Source organism: Pelmatolapia mariae, linkage group LG15 (assembly GCF_036321145.2).
Source record: "Pelmatolapia mariae isolate MD_Pm_ZW linkage group LG15, Pm_UMD_F_2, whole genome shotgun sequence".
NCBI classification, from domain to species: Eukaryota; Metazoa; Chordata; class Actinopteri; order Cichliformes; family Cichlidae; genus Pelmatolapia; species Pelmatolapia mariae.
The window spans coordinates 17,790,453-17,818,265 of NC_086240.1; the positions used below are offsets into that span (position 1 = coordinate 17,790,453).

Sequence of the window (27,813 nt, forward strand, 5' to 3'; positions counted from 1 at the left end):
TTTTTTTTGAAGCACTTAAAGTATTCCTTGCACTAAAATGTCATTTTGTTCTAGGAAGCACTCCTCTGTCACAAAAGTGCAGATCTTTGGCTTTTTAATCAGAAACCAAATACTTTATGATAATAGCAGCACAGAGTCTTTGCTAATTTACTAACAGATTCACATTCAACAAAATTTGGGGAAAAAAGAACGATGAAGATGGCCAAACAGAGAGCAAAGTGGTGGTATTTTCTTTTCTTCTCCCTTTAGCTATCTAGCTATGACTCACCTTGCTTTTGTCTTCCTTGTGCATTTGACAATGCAAAGAAGACAAAATGATCATTTTTATAGAGGCAAACTAGCTACACACCTGAGGGAGGAGCAGAGGAGCTGATTCTTTAGAAAAATGTTATAGAAGTTGACACCTCACAGTTGTAATGAGTGAAATTTGTCTTTGTGGAAAATATTCTTTTTCTCAGTAAGAAAAACATCAACCTTTTGCAAGCTGCTGAGCTGTGACTTATGAGAGTGACAAATGTGTGTAGGTTTTGTGTATAATGTCACTACTAATCTGGTCTTAATTGCATGAGATGGATTTGCCCTCCCTTTTCCTCTTTTCTTCTCTCCATCCCCTTTCTTTTACTGACTTGTACGGCTGAAAATATACCGTTACGTCAGTTCGCGGTTGATTTCTTCCAGTTTTTTAATCAAATCATTTGGTGTCATATGTATTTTTTTCATTCTAAATAGCAATCTCATGGTCCAGAGAAAAAGAAAGGAAAAAAATTACACCTGGTTATCAGTACAGCAACACAAAATTGCATTCCTGAAAGTCAAACAAGACGTATATATATACACAACCGTATTCAGTTTGCAACAGGTCTTGAAGTTAAGATAACTGTTCCTCTATACATTGTTGCCCTTTGTTAACAAGTTGCTATTTTGGCTCGTATCTCCACTGCTCATCCCCTCTTCTACTTTGCTCTTTCAGGAGATATTAGAAGAGAACAAAAGCAGGTAACACATGCAACACATAATTTGGACAAAACTAGACTCATCAACACTGTAATTAATTGCAAAGTGAAGAGGAGTTTGGTTTTGTGCCTTTTCTGAATTATGAAATAATTTAATTTCCTGACAAATTCAGTGTAGGCCGATAGAGGCTGATAGACTTGTGTTTACATGTTCTTATAATTAAATGTGGAGTGCTAGTAGGATGTTCATACTTACTGATAATACAATAGCTGTAATGAGCCTCAAGGGTGAATATGTGCTGAATTTTGAATGTGGGATATCATCTTTCTGTTTATTTGTTAGTTCAAGTCTGAAAGCAGTAAAGAAGTGTTGCATATATAGCCTGTTTATGTACACTCATTGGACACTTTATTAGGTAAACTTTGCTAATACTGGGTTGGAACCCCTTTTATTTTAGTAACTGCATAACTTAGCTCTTCATGGGAGAGATTGAACAAGATGCTGGAGACAATCCTCAGAGATGTTGGTCCATATCGACCGTGATAGCATCACACACTTGCTGCAGATTCATCAGCAGCATATCCCGTTCCACCACCTCAAAAGATGGCGGTGGTGAAATGGGCCGAGTGGCATTGAGATTAGGTGACACAGGAGAACAATGAATTAATGGAAATCTCAAATCATCTCAAATCAGTTTGAGATGATTTGAGCTTTGTGACATGGTGCAGGAAGCAACCATTGGAAGATGGGTGCACTGTGGTCATAAAGGAATGGACATGGTCAGCAATAATACTCAAGTGGGCTGTGGTGTTTAAACAATGCTCAGATGGTATTAAGGGAACCAGCGTGCCAATAAAATATCCCCCACTCCCTTACGCCATCACCACTAGGGGTGACTGTGGTTCAGGAGGTAGAGTAGAGATAAGCGAGATTTGATGTTGTCTACACAAAGCTGTTTACAGTCTTATATTGTCCAATTTTGATGGGCTTGTGCAAATTTTAGCCTCTGTTTCTTGTTAGCTGACAGGAGTTGCAATTGGTGTGATCTTCTAGGTGCTCTTCTGCTACTGTAGCCCATTTGCTTCAAGGTTCAATGTGTTGGGCATTCAGAGATGCTCTTCTACCTTGCTTGTAACAAGTAGCTACTTTAGCGTAACTGTTGCCGTCCTATCAGCTAAAAGCAGTCTAGCTGTTCTCCTCCGATCTGTGGCATCAGCAAGGCATTTTCATCACTGGATATTTTCTCTTTATCAGACCATCCTTTGTAAACCCCAGAGATGGCTGTGTGGGAAAATCCCAGTAGATCAGAAGTTTCTGAAATACTCAGACCAGCCTGTCTGGCACAATCAACCATGTCATCAAGAAGAATCTGTTATAATGTTGAACATTTTAACATGAGGATTAACTGTGGTCCGTTAACTTCACATTGGCTTCATTTCTTGTTTGCACAGTTGGTCTTAAAATCAAATTTTCTTTTGTTCGGATGGTGCTTCAGGCCTTAGACTTTCTTTAAGCTCAGCAACCATAGCAGAACAAAGACAGTGATATGTAATATAGGCCACACTGTAGTAACACATATGATAGTAATTTAATAATCATGAGAAAAAGTCATTTAAGAAGTCTTCAGGATGTGAAAAACTTTAAAGCAAAAACTTTAAAACAAACATGAAAGCTGGTATAGCCACCATGCCTTATACTATATGTAAAGGTGAACATTTTTTGGCTCTAAAATAACAAAAATCCATGAATTTTGATTAGATCTGATGTAGTGGAAAAAAGCTAAGTTATTATAAAATTGAGTGAAAACATAATAAGACTTGCTGGAGAAAGAACTTTGACACAACACTTATATTGAATCCATAAGTCTTTCAAATGTTAAATCCAAAACTGTTACCTTCTAGAAAGTAAAACATCCCAATCTGATACACCGCAAAATGATGGAGTTGATTTTAAGGAGTCAGCAAGCTGTGGAAGAACACAACAGTAATTGATTGGCTCTAAGAGACTGGGGGCAACAGAGTGAGCTGCTCTGTGTCATCTTCCTGAATGAGATATGCATACAGATTTACAGTATATGTAACCTTCTCTGGAGTAATAATTATTCTGTCATAGTCCTGCACACAACCACTTAAGAATTCAACAATGTTGCTTCCCCCTTTTGTTTTTCCAAGTGCCAAAGGCATATGTTAGTGTCTGTGCATCACTTAGCAGCTTGTAAAACTTCATGGAAAGGAATGTTATTTGAACCACATGTACAAGAATACAGAGATGACGCTGGTCAGCTGTCTTTCAGAGGTAGTTTGTGCTTTTTCTTAGGAATTTTGATGTGCTGAACTCAAATATGACATTTTAAACCTGTTTACATGGTTTAGATTATCTTATGTCTTGTCTTTATGTGTGTTTCATGTGATTAATATTTCTTTATTTCTTTACATACCAAACAATAGTCTTGTAAAAAAAGGTATGGAACAAAAAAATGACCTTGTTTTGTCGCCTGAGTTCAGGAAGTTGTTGTGTAGAAAAGGAGGAAAAATTGATGTCTAACATCCATTACCTCAGCTATTAGGCTACTTAACTCCGATGGGTAATTTAGATTCATTTTTCTATGATTTTTCATTTTTCAACATATGTCCTTATTATTCTGTTTATTTATTTATTTCATTCTTAATTTAGTTTTTCTTTGACCTTATTGTTTGTCGATCTGCGCCTTGACACACAATAGTGTTATGCGCTAAGTTGTGTGAATTTGATTGCGTCACTAGGTTGTGTGGGTAAGCTACAAAGTTGACCCCACAAACTTGTCCTTGTTTGGGATTAACAAAGTTTTCTTAACCTGAATGTGAATAAGAAAGTGGATATATGTAGTGACAATATATGTATTAGAAAGAACTGCAGTGTTATTCCACCTAAAAAAAAGCCCCTACTGAAAATATTTAGAGCTGTGCAAGTCATGTAGACGTGTTGCCTGCATGTCTTTCTATGAATGTCTCCACAACCGTTTGCACTTTGTGACTCACAGCACTCTCAACGGCATATCGGGAAAGGAAGTGAAAACTATTACTTGTGTACTGCATTATAGACTTTCTACTGCAAGGAAGGTCAAACCCAAAGTCACAGTAGAAGTCAAAAGTCAAATAGAGATATAATATGGTTTAAAATTCACAAAATTGAATTTTATACTTTAAACACTTCAAATTCAGTATTTTCAGTGTTTTACTCATTTTTTATTTTTAAATTTTTAAATTCCAAGCATCATTTTTTAGCTTTAGTGACCCAGAATTCATAAAGTTTGACTATATTTATTTCCAGATCATCTTAGCTGCAGCCCAGTGAAATCTGAATAGTTTTACCCTAATCCTCAGTGGTTATCTGAGGTACATGAGCCAAAATGAATGCATGTGTATAAAAGTAAGGCATTGACTGTATGTGAATTATGGATATAATGACTTTGATGTCATCCCTGGTTTTGCTGATGCCTATTTTATAAGCCTGCATTTTGGCACATTTTGATTTTTAAAATAAAACATGCATGAAAAAAAGCCTCAAACCTGCATTCTTTCTGATGTCCAGCAGAAGGCAATTCCTCTGTTTTCAAAGAAATATGACTATTGAAGTCTATGAAAAAAATATATAAAAGGAATTTTTTTAGGCAAAACAGAGGCTGTTGATGAGAAAATTGTCTAAAAAATTTGACAATTTGATGTAGAATGACCCTAGAGTAGATTTCAATAGAATTATATACTTTTTTTTTAGAAACAGAGGAAATGTTGTCCACTTTTTACAGCTGGAGGCTGTGTCCATCTGTTATATAAAGGTCATTGCCTATAGCCATGCACAGTGTGAGGTATGTCTAGGGATCTAACCTCTTGCCACAAACATCAACTTTAGGTAGAAAAGTGAAAAGACCATATTAAGTTATTGCCTGTAATGCCAAACTGAACTCGAGGCCAAATCCATTGCAGAGAACCTCAAAGAACCCGATAATAAGCCCAGCTCATTCCTGTGTGCTATTACTGAGTCAGGGTGCAACAGACTGACCCCCAATCAAAGAATGCTGCAAACAACACAGGAGGACCTCCAGGCCAGTACCTGGACCTCTGTAGCATGCACAGCTGCCAAAACATTCTCACAGTCCTGGGAAACTGCAAATGATTATACAGCCAAGCACAGAAAAAGTAAAGTATCAGGGTGAGTACTGTCTGAAGCAAGTGCTTCCACAATCCAGAGCACAAACACCTTCTAAATTGTCTTTACCTTGTAAAAGTGATCAGAAAAATGAGACCTGAGGCTATATCTGTAACTAAGAGAGGTAATCACGCAGAATGGTTACCGAAGTACAATCCAATAATTGCCTGGTAGCAAACTGGAATAGACACAATGTCTTTATCTATCTATCTATCTATCTATCTATCTATCTATCTATCTATCTATCTATCTATCTATCTATCTATCTATCTATCTATCTATCTATCTATCTATCTATCTATCTATCTATCTATCTATCTATCTATCTATCTATCTATCTATCTATCTATCTATCTATCTATCTATCTATCTATCTATCTATCTATCTATCTATCTATCTATCTATCTATCTATCTATCTATCTATCTATCTATCTATCTATCTATCTATCTATCTATCTATCTTTCTGTGTGCCATGTGTTTGTCATTTTACAGACGTTTGTTTTCTAAGGCTTTTGTTACAATCTGGTTTTCATTTCCTGAAGGGTGATTTCCTTTGTCCCCCTCCTCATCCTCCCCGTCTCTTTTTTTCCCTGCCCAATCTCCTGAAGAGAGCATCTGTTGCCACTGTCTGCTTTTGTATTCGCAAAATTGACAGAAAGCAGGCGCACATTTCTGTGAAGAAGCTGGCATGTGGTACGTACAAAAGAAAGTTACATGCTAATTGCATGTCATTACTCCCCGCACACAGTAATTTCTTTAATTGTGGTTACTGTACTTTTCTTCTTCAAAGTAGTGATGGTGCTGATTCTTACCTCTGAAATCTCCATGAATGTCCGCAGCGTCTGAGATCAAAAGTCGCTAAAAGTAATAGAAAAGGTATCAAATTGACATGTGTATGTTTATTTGTAATGTGAGAAAATAAATAGACATATAGGAATCATCATACAAATCATTGCAAATTGTTGCTCTTGTGGTTTAGTCAGATTTCTGGGTTTTTGGTTTCTGTAACTAAATACTATTTGGATTAATTATATTCTATATAACTGCATCTGATTAGGCAACTGCCACCATCAGTCCTGTGCAAAAATGCCCTGTGGTGTTTAAGGGTGTACTCACATTAGATCCATACCATTCTTGCCTAAGCTAACGCCAATCTCAGTCCATTTGACTTGTGGAATCACTATGCACCGGACTCTCGAGTGCTGTTCAGTTGGACCACTGCTTCCTCAACAGCTGCCTCCAAAGAAATGTTTTGTATTAAGTAATTAGGAAATCTCTAAGGCACGCGAGAGGACACAGTGTGCACAAAATGCAAAATTTTGTGGTTCAGGCACCAACTTAACCACAAAGTGCAAAAAGATTAACCTCTTTGTTGCCTGCACGGGTGCTTTTGAAAAGCTTGTGTGCATCAAAGAGAGAAATGGTATGAGCGTAAGAGAGACAAAACTAAACATATTCATGCTTGGACGTTTAAGCACAGAGTGAGTGCAAGCCAACAGGCAAGTGTAATGAGGGAACAAAAGTGCCTGGATGCAGTACAGAGACTGAGTACAGCTTAAGTCTGGGCTTTGGGTGGGCCTGTCAAGGACTTGTCCAGAACCCACTCCAGTGTTTTGATTGTTTGCTTTGGTTTACTTTTGTGCACATTTAAAGGTGAACTGTCGCCCTATAGCTTCAGGTTGCTGCCCTCCTGAGCAGGTATTCTCCAAGGACTTTTCTATATTTGGATGAAGTCATTCTTCCTTCAGTTCTGACTAGTTTCCTGGTCCCTGCTGTTGAGAAGCACCCCAGAGAATCTTTATCCTTATGCTCTCAGGGTGTCCTTAAATGCCTTTTGAGAAACACCAAGTGGGCTGCCATGTACCTCTAACTTCTGAAGCTCTGTTACCATGACTGCTGGGGTCCTGGTCACCTCCCACATGGACCTTCTTGCTCAGTTTGGCAGCAGCGCCAGCTCTATGAAAATTCCTGGAGGGGGTCTTCTTTCTTTTGCAATTACTGACTCCTCTGTGCTACTGGGAACATTCAAAGCAAAGGTTTTGAACCCTTGCTCCCCACAATTTTAGCATGTAAGTCTACAGCAAGGTTCTTTGGATTTCTGAGACTGAGGTTTTATTCTGAAGTACAGCGCGAATTTTCCTTTCACACAGCCATGCATATATGAGGGTTTGTCCCTATCAAACCTCTGAGTCCATCAGAGTACTACATACTTGCTAACAGTTATTAAAGCCAATAACATCTGGCTAGAATTTGAACTTTTACAGTAAAAGCTGAATGATTAGTAAAATTAGAAATTCAGTTTCAGATTTTTAAGAAGTTTGCTGTGTTTCTCATGTTCTTTTCACTTTGTCATCATACTCTTCTGAGTGCAGATTGATGGGAAATGTCAATTCTATTTATTTCACAAATCATAAAAATATAGTTTATTTCTCTACATACATACACATTAGCACACAGTGTAACACGAGTAGCATATTTCTTTTAACAACTATCTATTACTATTTGATGTAATGTTTTATAAAAGTGTGTATAAGGAACAAAATCAGCTAAATTTGAATAATTTTGTGTGGATATGAGAAAACAGGTGTTATTAAGCAGATATCTCTTTAGGAAAGATGTCTTCGCCTTTTTCTGCAAAACTCACAAAGAAGTCAAGCTGTAGCACAAATGCAACTCTTTTTGGACAGTATCCTAAAATTGGAATGGACTAACCCTTGAATTATAATACTCTGACTAGGCTACTTATTATTATGGAAAAGTCATATTCATCTTACATCAGGGCTCTGCTGAGAACCTTGGAGGAGGACTGAGGTCAAATGTGACTCATATGTTGACTCATTCTTACACCTCTTCTCTGTGCCAAACCCAAACCCACTGCTTGGCACAAAGCCAGACTTTACTCTTCTCATTTTCTATATTTTGTCCACTTTATTTTTAATTAAACTGATAAACAGGAGCATTATTACCAGTTTCCCCCTCCTTCATGGCGTTGCACATTTGAACAGCAGCATGCACAACACCTTCCCATTTCATCATGTTTAGTTTAGTATTCTCCCTTTTTTACAGTAACTACTCCTGTTTTGATATGAAACTACTTTGCTTTATCCCTTTTCTCAAATAGTATTGAAGTGAGCTGAATGGCTTGTATGAAAATGATACTCATATAGCCGTTGCTGTGACAAAGGGTTTCACTCTAATGAAGATTGTGTCAGCTTCTTGATTAGGGTTTTAACAGTGGGGATTATGTCTTGTTCTTCTTATTCTGACCACTAATACAGTTAATAACAGGCTTATCAAGCTCACAAGGGATCTCACTGATGTCTTTTGCAGCTGTGTGTGTGCGTGTGTGTCTGAGTGTTTATTGTTCCTTCGTTTCCACTACACATGATTCTCCTCTCCCTCCCCGTATGTCTCTCTCCTGCTGTGCTGTTCTGTTGGCCTTTTTCTCTCTCCTGTATTGTGTTTCTGTATTTCAACTCCCCCCTAGGGTTGAGATGGGTCATCAGGTTGCCATGACAAAAGCTTTGATTGTTGCCCAGGTTGAGTGGACGGCATCAGAGAAATGAGTTTTTCTGAGAAATGTCAATAATTTCAAAGGAAGTAAATTGCAAAATACAGGAGTCCTAAGTGGATGGAGAATCAGAGTGAAAAAGCTTTTCTGTTAGTTTTCAGGTCACTAAGCTGAATGCTTAGTGAACACAACAAACAGAAACAGGTAAAAAAAAAGTATAGTACATGCAAATCCACTTTTTATGTAGTAGCTCTTTGCGCAACTGGAGCAGTACATTGAAGCACTTACAGATCTGTGCAACTTTCTTGTGTTTTTATCTAGATTTTATTCTATGCCAGCACTTCCTATACTGGTGAACAAAACACTATGTTGTAGTAACAGCAAATGTGAATGGCCATGAGATAGACAGTATTTGATTTTGGGTTCCATAATTCTATATGCAACCATATAGAATTACAGTACTATTTATTAGACTGACATCCAGTGTTTATGCCACAGATACACTAAAATAAAAATATTGATTATTTTAATAAAAATAATGTTTTTTTGTTTTTATAATGGACAGAACATTTATTTTTAGCTGTTGAATGTTTTGCTTGATTAATTTCTGACTTTTCAGACAAGTCCATTGTGCTGGCTCAAATTTGGGTATAAAAATATGAATTCAGTGTATATTTGGATGATAAATCAAAATTTAATTTTAGTTTAAAAAAATTTTGACAGAGTTTTAAAAATATTTGTGTTTTCATATTTTTATGATAAGTGGTCTAATAAATTTGTTAAGCAAATGTTGTTTTCATAAGCCACAAGCTAAAAAGCCAGGGAATCAGAGCCCTGTGAGACTATAATGTATTTTCAGCTCATATCTGGAGTGTTGAAAACTTTACTAATCAACATTTATACTGCAAATGAAATGTAAGATGAGACAAAATACAAGTATATATAATTAACCAAAATGCAGACAGAGACAGAATGTTAGGTTAAAACTGGGTTTTATTATACGAGCTGACTTCACAAAAACTAAAAGGTGTATAAGCTAAACTCACAATTTAAAAAAAAAAGTGTTGGAAACAAACTAAAGCTAAACTTAGCTTCTTCTTTTTTTGCTCCTCTTAGGGGTCGCCACTGTGGATTATCTGCCTCCATCACCCTATTTTATATACTTTTCCTCTTCACTGGTAGCTCCATATTCAACATCCTGTATCCACTATCACTCCTCTATGCATGTCCAAACCATCTCAGGCTTGCCTTTCTATCTTTGTCTCCAAACCACTCAACACTAGCTGTACTCACATCTACTCCTGTCCACTCTGGTCACTCCCACCTAAAACCTTAGTTGAAATCTTAGCATCTCCAGCTCAAACCAAAGCTGAGCACACGCACATACACATAAAAAAACAGTGTGGGAAATGAAACTAACAAAATAAATACACAAAATTAATATGCAGGCGAGCAAGGTAACAAGGAACAGGTGAACAGTAAGGGTCAAGCAGATAATCACAAGGGCAGGAATAGAACCAAGAGAGGAAATAAATTAACAGAGGATGCTCAAGAAAAAGCAATTACAAAAAAAAAAAAAAAGAACCATTAGGAACACAAACACACACAGACAAAGAAAAATGAGAAAAAGGAGGAAAGTACAAAACAGCGGATCAATAAAAGAGTAACAGGAATCAAGATTAAAACAAAATTCAAAACCTCGTCCATCTGCATGTTGTGTGAAGGTCTAAATCTTGCTGTTTGACTAAGTCTCACCACTAATCAGTCTATTTCCATCTGCAGCAGGCAGCTGTTTCTCATGAAAAGCCCCAACCCTAACCCTGTTACAATGATTATTTTCTTTTTTCCCTGCTTACAAAGACTTGGGAGAACAATTTAATAAAAACAAAAACTACATGTTCTGATTGCCTAGGGTTAGAGTTAGGCTTGTGATCATGTAGTAACTGCTGATGCCTCAAAAGGTTAAAACCTATATACACTGTATAGCATCAGTGAATGAAGAGACAAACCTACTGACTACTTGTTTAACACAGTGGGGGTCTCTAAATTCCCAGATATTTCCATTAAGGATAGGGACTAGGATTGTATTTTTTCCTATATTTACCAGAAAAAAACAATTTCTAATGCTAATGCTAATATTCAAATGTTGTATTTATATTATCTCGTGCTTTCTCAACGTGACCAAAATGAACATGGAAATAAAATAATGCATGTTTAAGTAAAATAAATAATTAAAAGTATTCTATGAAATGTTCACAGTAATATATGTAGTTTTGTTAATTGGTCAAAGTATGAAGTTTGTGTTGTGCTTTTTAGCAGGATCTGTGTCTCTGCTTTATCTGTTAAGTGCTGGAGAATGTGGTAGCTGTAGTGTCAACAACAAGTTCAAAGAAGTGATCACAAAAAGTTACTTTTTCCCGTCTACTTGTCCTGATCATACCATTTATTACACCTGTAGTCTAGTGAGTACATTGGAAGTGGATGCGTAGCTTATCTTCCTTTTTGTTGCACTGGAATGAAGTTCAGACTTTTTTCTTCTTTTTTTTGCATGAGAAACTAAGCGTGTATGCAGTGGTCATGCTAGAGGGCTGATTAGCTAATGGAGGAGGAGGTCGGGCAGCACAAGTGTCTGATGTGTGTGGGCTGTGTGGGTTTAAACTATGATTTTACTGTCCTCTGGAGTCCAAATCGGCAAATGGAGGTAGATAGAGGATAAGTGTTATAGAATAAAATATCCACCAAGTACACCTCCAGGCACACTGGTGTGGATATATCTGTGTATGTGCGTGTGTGTGTGTGGTTTTTCAGTCAGTTGTGAAAACGGTGATTCTGCCTCGTGGTTTAAAAAGTGAGTGTAATGATGTAGAATGGAAGAGGTTTATAGAGGCATTAAGCCTAACTCTTCCTCCTTCACTACCTCACTCGCTCTGTCTTTCTGTCTCCAGCTCTATTTCTTCGTCTCTCTCCCCCTCATCCTCAATGTCCCCCTCTCTCTGTTTTTATGGTGGCATTATTATCTCGCTCTCCCACCCATTACTGTTCAGGTTGAAGCAGAATAATAAATTTCAGGATCATGCCGATGCAGCACTTCTCCAGCTAAAGCTCATTCTGTGGACTCGACAGAAACACTGCACCAAAACAACTCGAGACAACAAAGATTGTAGCACGTACCTGCTTTCTTCGTGTTTTCAGCATTTTAAAACTATTTTTAGTGGAAAAAAGTCATTATTAGATGAAGAGGTTGTGGTGGTTTTTCTGTGTTATTGTGGGTTTGTCTATGACTTGTACTTATTTACAACTTTTCAAAATCTCTCTGACTAGATAACATTTTTTGCATTTTCTAAAAACCTCTTTCTGTGAGACTATGATTAGTTTAAAACAGTGTATTAGGCTTTTTTCCTTCCTACTAATGTACTTTGTCAACATTTTCAACATTTTTAAGTTAACCTGCCTCTACATCCGAATTTTTTCTTTGTCACTTTTTCTCTCACTACTCTGATGGTTTTGGTCACGTTTCGCTTTTTAATCCGTGCGCTCTATTAGCGTCAAATAAAGCAGAAACATGGACATTTAAATCAATCTAATAGTGAGCTAAGTCTAATGAGCTACGAAGCATAGGAAATCAAAAGGTCAAAAGGTGTTGTTTTTATTACAAACTTGACTTTCTAACTTGTTTTGTCTGCCTCTGTCATTCTGCAGCTTTCAGCCTACGGTGGGAATGTCATTTTCACCGTGTCTTATACTGTAGAGCAGCAAGAACAAGTGAGCATCAGAGTCACATCAGAGCCTGACTTAATCATAGAGGTAAGTTTTTAAACAATTCACTACTTACTTGTAGCTGCAAACTTAAACTACTGTCAACATGCTACATGGTAATGGAGAGATATTAAGTCAAACAGGACAACCACCACCTGATAGGGAAAAATGTGTACTACCTAAGGAGTTGGCGAGTGGTTGCTGGTTGTCACCCAGTGAAACTGCAGAATAAATCTTGGTCGTTATTGGTGGTTGTTATCAGATTGCATGGAGGACACAGACTTGTCTGCAATCACTTGCAAGCTGCTTATTAACAGGCAAATGCCTGTGGTTGCTAGGGGAACTGCATGACTGGAGCTTTAGGAATTGGTTTCCCAACAACAGCCAGAAATTTCTGCCAATGTTTGAAGAAGTGGAACTTTTTATTTAGAATAGTTGGAAGGACCTCTAGCAGCCACTTGGCGACCAGTAAGGGAATACATGTTTTTTCCTAGTGATCTGTGGTTTCCGGGAGTCCCCAACCGTTCTCTATGCCCGTGTGACTCTAGCCTGAAACAACATATCCATGCAATCTATATGCATGGGTTTAAATTGTGTCGTTTTTTTGTTTTACTTTTTGATTCCTATATTAAACTGTCGTGGTGCATTTGGGAGACTCCTCAGGAACAGCCATGCGGTAGAGCCCAGGAATGAGATCCAACTGAACTGACTATTTCAGTTAAAGGGATTGACAAGGACTGCTCCCAGCACTCAGCAAATACATTATTTTTGGTGTCAGAGTAACTCAAGTGTGACTTTTTCTGTTTTTGTGTACTTGTTTTTGCGCTGTTTTCTGCGACCATGAGGACCACTAAATGAAGTTGCAAACAGTTAAGAAAAGACAGACAGTCACACACGCGCGCACGCAAGCAGCTGCAGCCTGAGGAGAACTGCTGAACTTAGCAATAAAAAATGCAGATATACTCTCTCGCCCCTTCTCTCCCTGTATGTCTGTATAATGAGCAGGTTGCAATATGATGTATGGCAGCAATAAGCAAAGCAGCCACACTATTAGTTAACTGTTTATATCTCTCATATCACTAAACAACATTGTGTCTGTGTATGTGTGAGAGCATGGGGTATACACAAAACAATACACAGGTTGGTGTGTATGTGTGTCCTCTGTGCTGGAGCTGTAGAAAGGATCCAGTTACTTTGCACACAGAACTTTCTAGTGTTCGAAGAAGTGGGAATTCTAATTAGAATAGTTGGAAGGGTTTTCAGAAATGATCTAAAATAAACGGCAGTAAATGTGAAAGCACCTAAGTCTCACATACTGACTGCAAAGAGAAAGCGGCGATACGATATTCTTTGTCCTGCAGCTGGACTTTGGAATTTAATATAGGCAAAAAAACCAATTGTTTAATGACATATCTTGGATGTGTCATAAAAATGCGTGCATTTATGTACTGTGTACAGTAGGTGAGAAAGAATGGATCGAATGGATGAAAGGGCACGGAAAAAAAGCCATAAAAGGAGGGAATGAAAAGAAAAAGAGACTTTGAATCAAATATAGGCAGGGCAGACTGAAAAGTGAAATAAAAGATGGGAAAGAAAGAAATTGACAAAAAAGGAAAAAGTAGTGGAAGATTGAAAGGAAGAATGGTGGGTGTGAAACAACACAAAAGGAAGTGAAAATGAAAAAAGGAAAAGAAGAAACAAACAGTAAAGAACGGAACGTGGAAATAAACAAAAGTAAGAATGAGGAAGAAGGAAAACTGTGAGACGGATAGTCACAGACCAATGAGCTTGTGTTATTTAAAGATGTGTCAGTGAGATCGACAGACTGGGAGGAGATGGGAGGAGAAGGAGAGGAGGACAAGTGTCGGTCTTGTTGTCAACAAAAAGCCTCTCCAAATGATGACAATAATGAACCACCTACACACTGTCAGCCAGCTCTCTCCCTCTTCACTGTCTCTCTTTCAGCCTTTGTCTCATTTTGTTCCCTCTTTTTCTGTCCCGCTGTTTACGCTGCATATCTGCATCGAGTTGTAATATTTTTTGTTGCTTGTTTTTGTGAAGTGCAAGAAGAAACTTGTGTGTTGTTCGCAAGAAGTCGGCATCTGAATAGATAATAATCTCTCTGTCTTTGTATGGCTCTGTGGCTTTGTTGCTTTCCGTGCCTTCCTCTCAATCCATGCCCACTCAATCAGTTCACTTTAGCACAGTTAAAGTATGTAAAATAATAAACACAGAAATGCAAAAGTCTTGAGCCACCTCTCATTTTGTTTCAGGAAAAACTTTATAAAACTTTCCCTTTGTGATCTAATTTTTAAAGTAAGCAGTGAAATGTTTGTATTAAAAAGTATTAAGAATTGAACCGACATAATGATATTGGTCTTTTTAAGGGATTTTTTAACTGAATTCATTTTCTTACTGGTAAATAAAAGTGAGGTGACTCTGTCATTTCCCCTCTTTGTCTCTGTCATCCTCTGATTTTGTGCATCTCTTGGCTGTGCTGCTGGTTTCTCCGTCTTTATGACTCCCCCACCTCCCCCATTTCAATTAGTTTTTATTTAATGGTTTATTGGCATAGTAAGCTCTCTCTCTCTCTCACTCTCTCCCTCCATAAGTAGTTGTCACTCTGCGTTAGCCACTACATGCCATTGATCCGTTCTCAACAAGAGATAGTCAGATACCAGGCCTGGGCTCAATTCACTTTGCATTTAGTCCATTCAGTATGTCAATATAAACTGGAGCTCATTACCTAATGACACATCTTTCACTCTCACTCATTTTTTTAGATAAGTTATAAATGCACATGTCAGTGCTGTCATAAAAGCAACAGAGGGAATGCCGACCTTTTACATTTATGAAATTAAAAGTTCAAATTGTAATTCTTTTTCTCTACCAGGGAGGAGGGATGAAGATTAATTACAAAAGGTTTGGCGAGCCTGTCTACCCATCCTCACCCAGCACCAGTCACATAGTTCTTCTGCCAGAGAACTTCCGGGTTTCAGAGACGGCACAGCCAGTTAGTCGGAGAGATTTCTTGTCTGTGCTGGCAAAAGTGACGAGTGTGATGGTGCGGGCCTCTTACAGCACAGAACGCAGCGCTGTTTACAGGTGGGTACGGAAACATGTACACATTTCAAAGTGTGCCATCATAACGTATTGATTATACGCTGTAAAATAAATCACTATTTTAAAATTAAGCCTGTAAAATCAGAAGTTTTTAGTCTCATTTAGCTGTAGGAAACAAAAGTTTCGCTCAGAATCAAGACTCTGAGGCATCTCCTTCTTATAAACTGTGAATATCACGGCTTTAACCTTGTGTAACCTAAACATAAAGATGGTGGTTTTATAGGTGAAGCTTATTGCTGTCTGAGAGTAAAATCTGCCTGAGAGAATGAACTCGGCTCATAAAACCTCTAAAAGACTTATCAGCAAAACTGCCCTGTTTACACACAAGCTGTATGTCTAACTGTGAAGGCGGACAGACTCCCAGTATGCTGTATGATTTTGCTTGATATTTGCATGTGTGTGTATTTCTGTGCCCTCCGTGTGCAGACTCCACTCATTTTCTATGGAGGTAGCAAATCCCACTGCCAGAGGAGAGAGGAGAGCATCAGCTGTAGAAGTGTGTTCTTGCCCTTATGGATATGGTGGAACTTCTTGTGAGGTAAATACACGCCATTCATCCATTTGTGTTAACGGCTTATCCAATGGGCACATAAGGCTGGTTGGTTACATACTGTAGCACTAATGCATAGAGACAACCGTTCATGCTAACATTTATACCTACAGTCAATATAGGCACAAGCACATAGAACAAACAAGATGCTACCAGACAATAAAACATATAGAAGGGATTGAAAACAAATGTGACAAGACCAGAACCAAAACTGATGAACTAAATTCAATATCCAATTGGGCCAAGAGATTAGTAAAGATCTCTGCTTCAGATGGCATTGTTGAAAGAAATTCAGCAAAATGTATCCTGAATAGAATTAGGTATATTACACATACCTAATTATTCCATTTGTATGACAAAATAACATCCAATCCAATGTGCAAAAGGTGGATAGGTAGACTTACAAGTTAAAAGAATCAACCACCGTTACTGGATACAGAGCCGTCTGGACATTAGGTGGAAGTTTGAAGCTTTCTGCAGAACATGAAGAAAGTTGTGGTTAGCTTTAATTTCTCTGGAGAGCGTTGCTGAAAACCTCTGTCCAATACTGACATATATGGAAGCTTGTCTCTGCCTAGGAAACACACATTCTTTGACAAACACTTTTTTGCTAGCCATAAGTCAAAATTTGGGGTTATTATTTTGAAATTTCAACTTTCAAATTTCAATAATAACAATACGTTGTTTTCTCAGAAGTTTGAATTGCTAAGACCTAACTTTTTTTAGATAATTTTAACTTATGAATGACAGTTTAGGTTTTTTTTTCTAGTTGTGGGGAAAATATTTTATAGTCTTGAGTTCATGCAGAACCGAATAAGACGTGTGAGCATCGCCTCAGCCAAGCAACATTTGTTGCACTGAAAGGGCATTGATGAAAAGATGTGGTTCAGTTTTGTTTGGCGTAACTGCATATCTTTGGACTGTAGCGCTGTAGAGAGAACCCATGCATCCACTGGGAGAACATGCAAACTCCACACAGAAAGGCTGTGGAGGCTGTAGCTGTAAGATGGCAGGTCTAACCACTGCACTGCAAACAAGCAAAAATAAACAAAAAAAAATCATTCAAACACAAAGAAACATTGATTAGAAAAATTTCCAGTGCAAGAAAGGATTCTTGAAAAAAAAGCACCTAGTAAAATGACTGTAAACCCGCACTGAAATGTACGCAGTCACTTAATGATGCTGGTGTGTATTTCTATGTTAGAACATCACATGTTTACTTTTAAATGTGGCTAATGTTAATACATGTACAAGTAATCCCTGTGAGCCACAAGCAGAGGCTTTAATTTGTATCCTGCTATACTGACGTTAACTCAGGATGCATTTCCTTAAACGGTCATCAACTGAAGGCTTAGACACCCATAAATACAAACAACAGTCTCTTTTGGTAAATGTTTGTGCAGTTTTGTGTTACAGGCATTTAGTGTACTGATTCCTGGATATACTGTATATTATGTTTGGTAATACTTGACTTCACTTCAGGTGGAATTTTAGTGCATTCGTTTTTCATAAATACATCAAAAAGAAGTGTCCTGATTCATGATAACACCTTATGTCCACACGCATATTCCAGATGAGATTTGTACTCAAAGTGAAAAGATGTTTGGAGAATGTCTGTGTAGCTTTTAGTCATCCAGATCATGGTAGTTGGAATGAGCTCAGAAAGAAAGTGACTTTTTTAAGTCCAGTGAAGACTTGGCGAATGCCCCTTCGAGGGTTTAAATACCTGGGACTTTTTTATGAACTCAAGAATCCTCTTGGATGAGAGGTGAAACATCTCCACGAAACCTAAAGAAGTCCTGTCCATTTCTTTCCAGGTTCCTCAGACAGATGGTTGGAAATTTTATGGATCTGCTTATATTATCTGGGGATTGTTTAACTAGTCTAAGACATCCAAACATATCTCAGAGCATAATTTTATTCAAATTTTATTGTGATTCCTAAATTTGTCTCATGGAGATTTGAATTGTTTTATTCAAAGAAAACTGTAAACAATAACACGAAATTACCGTTTAGTCTCAGAATGCAGCTGATGTGCTGTTGTTTTAGCTGACAGCATCATGCTTTTGAAAGTCACACACAAGCGCACACAAAACATATTCCAAGTGTTGCACTCAGAAACACACACACACTTGAGGTGCTAATTAGAGGATCACCATGTAATTACTCTACACTACAGCAGCTTGAAGAAAGACACTCCGTCTGGCTTTCTGTATTTTCTAACTTTGTGATCCTGTGTGTTTCAGGCGTGTGCGCTTGGTTTTCGGAGGGTAAACGGGAATCTGTATAACGGGGTGTGTGAACCTTGTCACTGCCATGGACACACAACACAATGCCATGAAGTCACGGGGCATTGCTTGGTAAGTAGCTTAGTAGTGGGTGAATTATGTTACCTGTTTCTTTTTCTGATCATTTGCATTTATTATTTTATTTTTCTTTTCGGTCAGATTATTGCTTTTATGTGTTTGTTTTATGTGTAAATTAATACTCAAAGATCTAACCCTATTTATCATCATTAAAATGTAATAAAGAGTAAAGAATAATGAGTTCAATTTTTTTTTATTTGTTTGTTTTGAACAGTCACATTGCTTTCATTAACCGCATTCTTTTTTTAATCAGTAATTAAGGGAGTTAAATTGTTTATTTGGAAGCCATGGATTACATGTATTCATATTTTTTCAGTGTTTTTGTTTAAAATGTGTCCAATTAATTGAGGAATTGAAGAAAATCTTCCAAAATTGGTTGAGTTAGCTGAGTGTGAGAGGTTTGAAATGAAAGACACTCTTCTGATTTAGCCTGGCTAAATCACAAGCTAAATGCATGACTTAATATGGAATACATAAATGAACTTTTATGTATACATCATGAGTTTTTTTTCTTATTAGTTGAAGTCTCCCTGGATTTGCCATCTAGTGGTGAAGGCAGGAATTGCAGTGTGAAATGAATAAACATTCCAGATTGGCCTTCTTATGTGCATCTGCTCACATGCACCCACCCCAGTCTGCACATTGCCTTAGGGTTAAGCTGTCAGTTACCATCGCACATACACACACCAGAATACACACACAACACACACATACACAGCGATCTATGAGTTTTGTATCGCCATGTTATGTTTCATTATAGATGAGGAGGATGCTGGGATGTGTCAGGGGGAGGCCAACACACAGAAAAAGACAGACAGACAGACAGGCAGGGAGGCGCTTTCTTTTTCTCTGACATACACACACACACACAGAGGAAGACAATTTGACGTGAACTCACTCACAGCACATAAACAACCTCTGTATACATATTCATACACAGTGAGTGGCAGACAGATCTGCACACAAACACACCTCTTTTCTGAGGAATTTGATTTCCAGCTCGGGTTGAATGACTGAATGATGCCATGGTTACACAGGTTAACACACTGTGTATGTGTCACATTGTGTTTCACCATTTGGGACGTTTGAGCTGAGAAAAAAATGATTTGGAATAAGGTGACATATAAATGCACAGACTATCTCAAAAGTACCACCGGCGCTTCAGCTGGACATATGAAAACAACCAAGATTTTGGCCAATAAAAGAGCTGCGTCTGTCTATTATAGATACAGCATAATTTTACGGTTTAAAAACTCTTAAACTGAAATCTTCAGATTTTCTATTCTATAAGTTCTCAGTGTTGAAGAATTTAGTCTTATTAAATAAGTCGTGATGCCACAATTACAAAAGAGCACTAATGGAAGTAGAAGGTTTTACAGTATAAGTACAGGTTTTAATATTGAGTTTCTCTCTGGAAACAACTTCTTAATTCAGATCAAAAAGATACAACAGAAGAAGCATCGCTGTGCTTTGATATATGAAGGTGAAGCCTCCCATTAGAAACCGTATGGTGTCGAGGACTGTAGATTTTTAATTCCAGAGAGTTTTTTGCACTGCTACTAAATATGGCCTTAACTATATCATTTGCAGCCTTCACAATTTTGCAGGTAAAATATTGTTGGGTTGACTGTTATGATGTTGGGTTTCTGTTAAACCATTTCCTGTTTTATTTTGGAATTCTTTGTCTGTTTATGTTGTTGATTTTATTTCCTGTCTTTGTTAGTTTTCCCTTCCTTGTGATTGTATGCTCTGCCCTGATTAGTCTCACCTGTGGCGTTCCTCATCCTGTTTCCAATTAGTCATCATTTACCCGGGCGGGTGACAAGTTTGTGAATGTGATAACTGGAGAACCAGGTGATGTAGGATTTTTGAAATTCATATCACAGTTGCATCTACTAAAATCTTCAGATGAATTTGAATCTCGGTGAACTTGACCTCAAGGTAAAGGTCAGAGATCAACTTTACAGAAAATCTTGTGAGCACAATAAACTGAGACCAATGTCACCTAGGCTTTTCAAACTGATACCATAGGTGCGTCAAGGTCAGAGGTCACCTTTTTACAAAAATCTGGTTCTGCTGGTGTTGCTTGTGTTGCCAGGATTTTCTGGTGTAGTTTTGTATGCAAACCACCCCCACAATGGCATAAAGCTCCAAAGGCGTGAACTGTTTAGTTTTTATCTTTCTAACCTTTAACTTTTAGAAACAAAAAAAACATTATGCTAAAATAAAGCAGATCTGTTCTAACGCCCTTCTTTCTAGTTTCTTTTTCTTCCAAGTCTCAACTTAAATCATCCCCTTTTACTATTAACTGCACATGTATGGCTCGACTCAGTATGGTACAGGTTCAGTACGTTGTTCTTCCTGTCTGTGTTTAGCATTTTTGACTATTGGAAATGATGCAGTCGGTCTGCAGATGTGTATAACATGTGCACAACTAAAAAAAACAAATACTCGAGAGGTTTTTTGTTTCCAAGACAATTCCTTGTTACTTGAAAATAAAAAAATGGGTCTTATTTGTTTGTTTTTTTTCCTTCTTAAATGACTCAACAGAACAATAGCACAATCTTGTTCAGGTATTTTTTATCATTGCACAAACTGCCTAAACTCTTCTTTGAAATTGCATCCTCAGAGAAATTGACTTGCTCTCCTGACTCAAATGAACTTTAACCCATTTTTCTCCCTCAGGACTGCTCCCACAACACCGCTGGCCCCTACTGTGACACCTGCCTGCCAGGTTACTATGGCAACGCCACCCGTGGGTCACCTGCGGACTGTCAACCCTGTGCCTGCCCGCTCAATATTCCCAGCAACAAGTAGGTTCTGAAGACCCTGGGGTTAATGCAGCCAGGGCAGCACAATTTAATCAAATGCCTCAATCTATCACTGTTGACCCACCTGACTCTGCGGTCCCTATTTCTCTTAATAATCTCCCGTCTCCTCCTGACACTCTCACCATGGTTTTTGTGTGTGTGTGTGTGTGTGTGTGTGTGTGTGTGTGTGTGTGTGTGTGTGTGTGTGTGTGTGTGTGTGTGTGTGTGTGTGTGTGTGTGGTCTTTAGAGGTTATTGCCACAACTAGAGACTTCATCACTCTCGGTGGGAATATAATTGTAATGACATTAATGGAAATATCATCACCACAGGTAGACTCATAAATATAAGTGGAGAAACATTATCCCTGTGGGTGGAAATGTCATTGTCGCTGTTAGAATCAACATAATTTCTACTAGGAGCCTTAACACAGTAGAAAATGCAAACCTCCCACAAGTCATTAAGGGATTGAAAACCCTTTAGCATTATATTCCTCTCATATGGAAAGCTACTCATGCTGTGGCTACATCACAGACATGAATGACAGATGCTCAGATTACACCACACAACAGTTTTCCAAAGAGATGCAAAAATGCTACCAGACATTTAGACCTTTAAACCACAGCTATTAAAAAAGCATACACATTGATATGTTGTCTAGGGGTAGGCACATTGCTTGGTTACATGCGGTTATTACATTGAACTCTGCACTGCAGTGAAAGCTCCCTCCGGGACCACACATGTTGATAGAGTTTAAAAAATCATCGTACTATAAGAATTTATTTACACACGTCTGATTTGGTTTATTCATGAAGCATACTCATAGTACATAAATGACATCATTTAATAGTATTTTATGTTGTTTTGGGTTTTGGGTTTTTATTTTTTGGTAAAAATGGTAAATGGCCTGTATTTGTATAGCGCTTTTCCAGTCCCTAAGGACCCCAAAGCGCTTTACACCTTCAGTCATCCACCCATTCACGCACACATTCACACACTGGTGATGACAAGCTACGTTGTAGCCACAGCCACCCTGGGGCGCACTGACAGAGGCGAGGCTGCCAGACACTGGCGCCACCGGGCCCTCTGACCACCACCAGTAGGCAACAGGTGAAGTGTCTTGCCCAAGGACACAACGACCGAAACTGTCCAAGCCGGGGCTCGAACCGGCAACCTTCTGATTACAAGGCGAACTCCCAACTCTTGAGCCACGATCGCCTTTGCAAAGATGTTTTCACAAAGTGGAGTCATTAAAATCAAAACTACCAGCTGGTGTAAATTTGGATAATCTTTCCTTCAAGGTGTCCTCCTCGTGCATCTCTGGTGCACTTCAGAGCAAGTGTTATTATTACGTTTCTCCCTGGAAGTCCAATTTTGTATCCTGGCACTCTCTGCAGTGCACGCAATGTCCACTCTTCTAGCGTGTCAAAAAGCCAACATTTCAACTTGAATTTTATATAGGCGAATAATGGAAATGCTGCTAGCAGTGAGTGAAGGTGTGTTGGTGTGGCCAAAAAAACATGCTGTACTCTAGCACACTTTTGGCATAGTTTGGGCTATTTCAGCGGAGTGCCCTCCCTCCGGATGTGTCAGTAGACTGCTTGTTGAAAGTCTGATCATGGAGGACAAATTCACAGGGCACAACCCTGTCAAAAAATAATGAGCGTGCGCCTACTCATGCTTCTGATTTGATGTGCCACCTTTAGACTTGTGCACTTCAGACTTTTTGACTGAGAACTCCTCTTTGGTTTCTGAGTCACAGAGCCAGCCATCATCTCCTGTGATGGTTCTTGAGATAAAAGAAGGGTTAGTATGATACTGAAGCTGAATTTGAGGTCCATGGTTAAGTTGCAAAGGCAAAATGGGTCTTCCTCAGAGCAATATATGAATAATAGTATCACTGGAATTGGTGTAGAGAGCCAAGTCCAATCTCATAAAGGCAAAAATTGTAAAATAAATTATGCAGTTAGTTTTTTAGTAAATGTAAGAAATGATCAACTTCATACAGAGAGTAGGTTATATATAGACATTTTATTTTTATATTATTATATTATTGAGCTGCAGATTTTCTAAATGACCAGGGTGTGATGCTCTATGGGACTTGCATGGACAAACAACACAGGCAGCAGCAGCTGAGAATTCTCATGCAGTCATGACATGACATATTCAAAACCCTAAGAGCTAAAGTAAGACACAACTCTCTCATACCTCAGGCCTCCACACCACCCTGGCAATAATAATAGCTTTGAGAAGCCATGCCTTTCACCCCCTCAAAATAGCCATCCAGTCCCTTATGTTTACCAAAATAGCTAGTTAGATTGTTCCATTTATCTGTAATGTCTGAGCTCTTATGAACATCTGATGAAGTGATTAGTGTCAACAGGGGAGAAGACTGGCGATTTTAATCAAATCAATAAAAAAAAACTGTTTGGTTTTTGATTGCTGTTCTTTTTAATTTATGCCTGGGATTAATTCTCTAACTGCCAAGGACATGTTTTTGTCTTTTTTGTTTTTTTTAATTTAAATCACTGTAGCTGAATGGAAGTCAATAGTCAATTATGTATCCACACAGGTCTTAAAAATCTGCAGATAAAACTGTATATGTCTGTTTCACTAAACATTTTTCACCACCATTACGACCTAAAATTGTGCCAAATCTTTCCAAAAAGTATAACACGGCCTGCTTTTTTTCTATTATTTTTATTAGTATTTGTAGTTTAATCTTGGTATTAATCCGTTTATCAGCTTTAAAGATGTTATTTTAGTAAAATGTGTTTTTTATGATTTTGCTACCTTGGCAAGAGCCTTTCCCTAATAATTCCTGGTGATGTCTTGAAAAGTGATTCACACATTTCTGATTTTTAGGATTTGGTGTTAAGCTTTGATCTAACATATCAGCATCCTATAGTACCAGCTTCAGGCAAAATATAACAGTATGTCTGCCCTTGATTTTCTTCTGCCTTAGTTTCAACCGTACTGTAGTCTCATTTTCAGTTTCTGGCTGTATAACTGTTGCCAGGTTAAGTAAAAACACTGATCTTCTCATTTCACACACTGGAGAATATTCATGTCTCCTGTAATTTGTGTGAATGTTAATTTTGCAGATACTACCTTCCTAGATATATTTGCAGACCAGTGACATCCTTCCCATCCTGGCGCTTGCAATACCACTTCTAAACTGAAACAGCCTCCTTCACCTAATGATCCACACTGCAAAATCGGATGGGAAACACAAAAGCGCAATCCTTAAAGGCGCTTTAAAACTGCATTACTTTAATGACCACCAGGGGGCAACTCGTGTGATGCAAAATAGCTTCTTCCTCAGGTTCCTTGCTCTGTGACATCAGTAAACACTTAGCAATAAAGCATTAAAATGAGCACAGCTGCAATTTGGCTATATACAACTTTATACAACTCTTCTTATACAGCTATGAATCATTTTCATTTTATACAGAAAGTGTTTTTCAGTTTTTGTTGTCCGCATACTCTGGCCAACGAAATGTTATTTGTAACTCAGTGAGCCAGCACACAATTAATGAGCCAGTCAGTCAGCTAGTGAGTCAGTCTGGTGCCTGGAACCCGAGCCAGCAGAACTATCTATAGTTTTTGGAAGTGGGAGGGTGAGAGAATGAGGGAAAGAGACTATCATTTTACTTTGTTGCTGTCTCTCTCTCTCTCTCTTAGTTCATTAGGCTACACTTTGTAGGGTGGAAGAGGGTTTTTGTAGTCAGGATTGCGTGCATGTGTGTGTGTAAAACAGAGAGGAAATTAAAATGTGTGTGTGAGTGTATGTGTCAATCAAAGTGCGAATGGGACTGGGAAGAGAAAGCAGAGAAACAGGTGTGAATGTGTATATGAGGAGGCAAACAATGGCCTTAACTCGCCTCTGTCTTCTCTTCTTCTTCCTGCCTTTTGCCACACTGGGACAACGCTACCAAACTCATCAAAAACTTCAACAACAATCGCAACAACTTCACCTTGGGAACCATGGTAGCTTCAGTCCAACCTGCCGCTTGAGTCAAGACGGAGAGCTGCTGTGTGATCAGTGTCGGCCTGGCTACACAGGACCACGATGCGACAGGTAACACACAGTCAAAGCGCTTAGAAACGGTGAAAGGTCTGACACAACTCTGCCTGAACTGTGTGCCTAATTTTCACCTTAGCCCAGCTAAGTTCATTATTATTTAATTAAATGTCACTGTCAGAAACACACATCTATTAGTGTAATGCATTCAAACCAGCAAAGTATGTTTCATGACCAAATAGTGGCACTATTAGTGCACTGACCCAACTCGATGTACACAACTCTAAGTACTAGAAAGTAAACCAGACTTATAGTCAGTTGTTATTTTTGTTTTTTAATGAAAACGGAGAAACTACTGCTCATTAACTGTTTCTTGAGTACTCTGTCTCATTGTCCATCTATTTTATTAGCTGAGTGACATTCTTGTTCCATTAGCTATGGGCTCACCAATGCAAAACTAATGAGAAATATTTCTCTCTGGATGTGAGGCTTGTTGAAACTTCAGGCTATACTGTCATGTTATGACACGCACTGAGTAAATATAGATATTTCACCACCCAGGCTGACTCAAATACAGTACATTTGGTTTGTATTAAAATAAAACTGCTCACAGTTAAAATTCTAATGTTCTAATGAGCTATTAAGAGTACTTGCCATTATGTTTGCTTTTCATATAAAAATATATGAAAAAGCATTTAATAAACTTCAGACAAAGCCTTGTTCTTGCTTTTTGTTAGATGGAAGGGGCCTACCGGATGTTTGATGTGCTGATCTGATTCATGTTTTGTTTTTGTAAGCTTTTATGAGCTTCTTTAGTGACAAGTTTTTGGAAGTCTTTTTTCTTCTTCTTTTTTTACACCACAGCCTGGCAACCCAGAAGCTGTTTTCTGTTGTATAAATTTATAAATCTTTAATAAACTCAGTTGTTTGCACTGTCGTCACATAGCAAAAGGACATCATTAATCATAAAAAGTGTTCGCCCTGGGCATGTGCTGATTTCTTACATTCTTAAAAATTGGTGTCGAAAGCTCAAAATGTGTTCATAGTAATCATGTTCTATAATCAAACTAGTGCAAATCTTTGCACTTCTCAACCACATTCATTCATCTTCTTTTATTAGATAACCTATGGCAAATTTAGAATTGCCAATTACCCTTACCCATGCATGTGTTTAGTCTGTGGGAGGAAGCCAGAGATGGGTACCCAGAGAGAACCCATGCAAGCATGAGGAGAATATGCAAACACCACACTGAAGGTCCACAGTAGGCAGCTTGATTCAAACGCAGGACCTGCTTGCTGTGAGGCATCAGTACTAACTACTGTACTACTGAACTGCTCTTCAAATCTCATAGCTTTATCTTGTAAAGCAAATGATTCGGTCTTGGGCCTGAAACATTCTCAACCTCTTATTCTCAAACTTTAAATGGGTAAGAAGCCCAGTTCACTGGCTTGGAGGCAGTTTTGGAATGGAAGCAGGCAAATGGGTCACTTTTTAGAAGTCAAATTGGTGCTGTAGGAGGAACTGAACACCAGGTTCAGGCACCCGACATTCATCAGATATTAGTGTTTACATTTTCAGCTTTTACAGATGTGCAAGGATATGTTTATATGTTTTTCTTAATGAGAGTAACAGATTAATAAAACAACTTTATATTGGTATATTTACACTGTTATTTATAAACAATCTCAGTCTCAAACATTTGGGTTAATATGATGACAAATTCTGCAGTTGCAGTTACCCGAGCTTTTCTATTTGTTGCTGCTGGAGGATGCGGCGCCTCAGTTCGCTGTCCTGAATAGTATGCATGCCATGCATTCCACATCAGAATCTCTCTGTCTGCCTTTGAGTCTTTTTATAAACCTCATTTGCCACTGGAAAGTAAACTGACTCATTGCCAGCTCTGTCTGTCATAGAGTAGCATCTGCACCACATTGCTTTCCAGCCACTGTGCAATATGGCCTCGTGCTGGAACGTGGCCCAACCAATACAATTTGACTCCTCCACCTTTCCAATCTACTTCTGTGTCCGTGTATTAATGAGTGACCACATGGTGCAGTGTGTGTTTTAATTAATCCTAAAATAGGAAAAAGCTCAAAATATAGTAAACATTCCTTGGTGCTGCTTTTTATGAATTTAGAAGGTGGTGTTTAATTTTGGGGAGTCGGTGTGTGCCTGTACATGTTTATCTTTTGTGCCTGTGTGTAAATTTATGGATCTGCAGCTGAATATACAGAAGGCATCTGTGTATACATTCTCCTATCCACATGCATGTGTTGTTTTGATCTCATACTTCACAGTCTCATAACGCACAGGAGCTGATGTAATGGGAAATATTTTATTACTAATGACAGTATTAAGTAGGTAATCAGCAGTTGGTGTTTCTTGTTCTATTAGTCTAATTGATACCTGCTATGCACTACCTGCCATTACACTTCATTATCTACAGTGCTTTTGTTGTTGTTTGTGGTAATTAATTGTAATGCGCCAATTTGTCTGTATTATGGGCTTTAACAAAATAAGCTGGTCTATTC

The 27,813-nt window shown here is 38.2% G+C and overlaps 1 protein-coding gene across 3 annotated transcripts in view; it reads left to right on the forward strand.

Moving 5' to 3' along the window:
• Positions 1 to 27,813, forward strand: part of lama2 (laminin, alpha 2) — a 215,613-nt gene that overhangs the window by 92,277 nt on the left and 95,523 nt on the right. For all 3 annotated transcript variants that reach the window (XM_063495049.1, XM_063495053.1, XM_063495052.1), the window contains exons 15-20: positions 12,353 to 12,457; positions 15,303 to 15,514; positions 15,959 to 16,070; positions 18,329 to 18,442; positions 21,134 to 21,261; positions 25,252 to 25,338. In XM_063495049.1, coding sequence (XP_063351119.1) covers positions 12,353 to 12,457; positions 15,303 to 15,514; positions 15,959 to 16,070; positions 18,329 to 18,442; positions 21,134 to 21,261; positions 25,252 to 25,338 — 758 coding nt within the window. The remainder of the gene's footprint in view (positions 1 to 12,352; positions 12,458 to 15,302; positions 15,515 to 15,958; positions 16,071 to 18,328; positions 18,443 to 21,133; positions 21,262 to 25,251; positions 25,339 to 27,813) is intronic.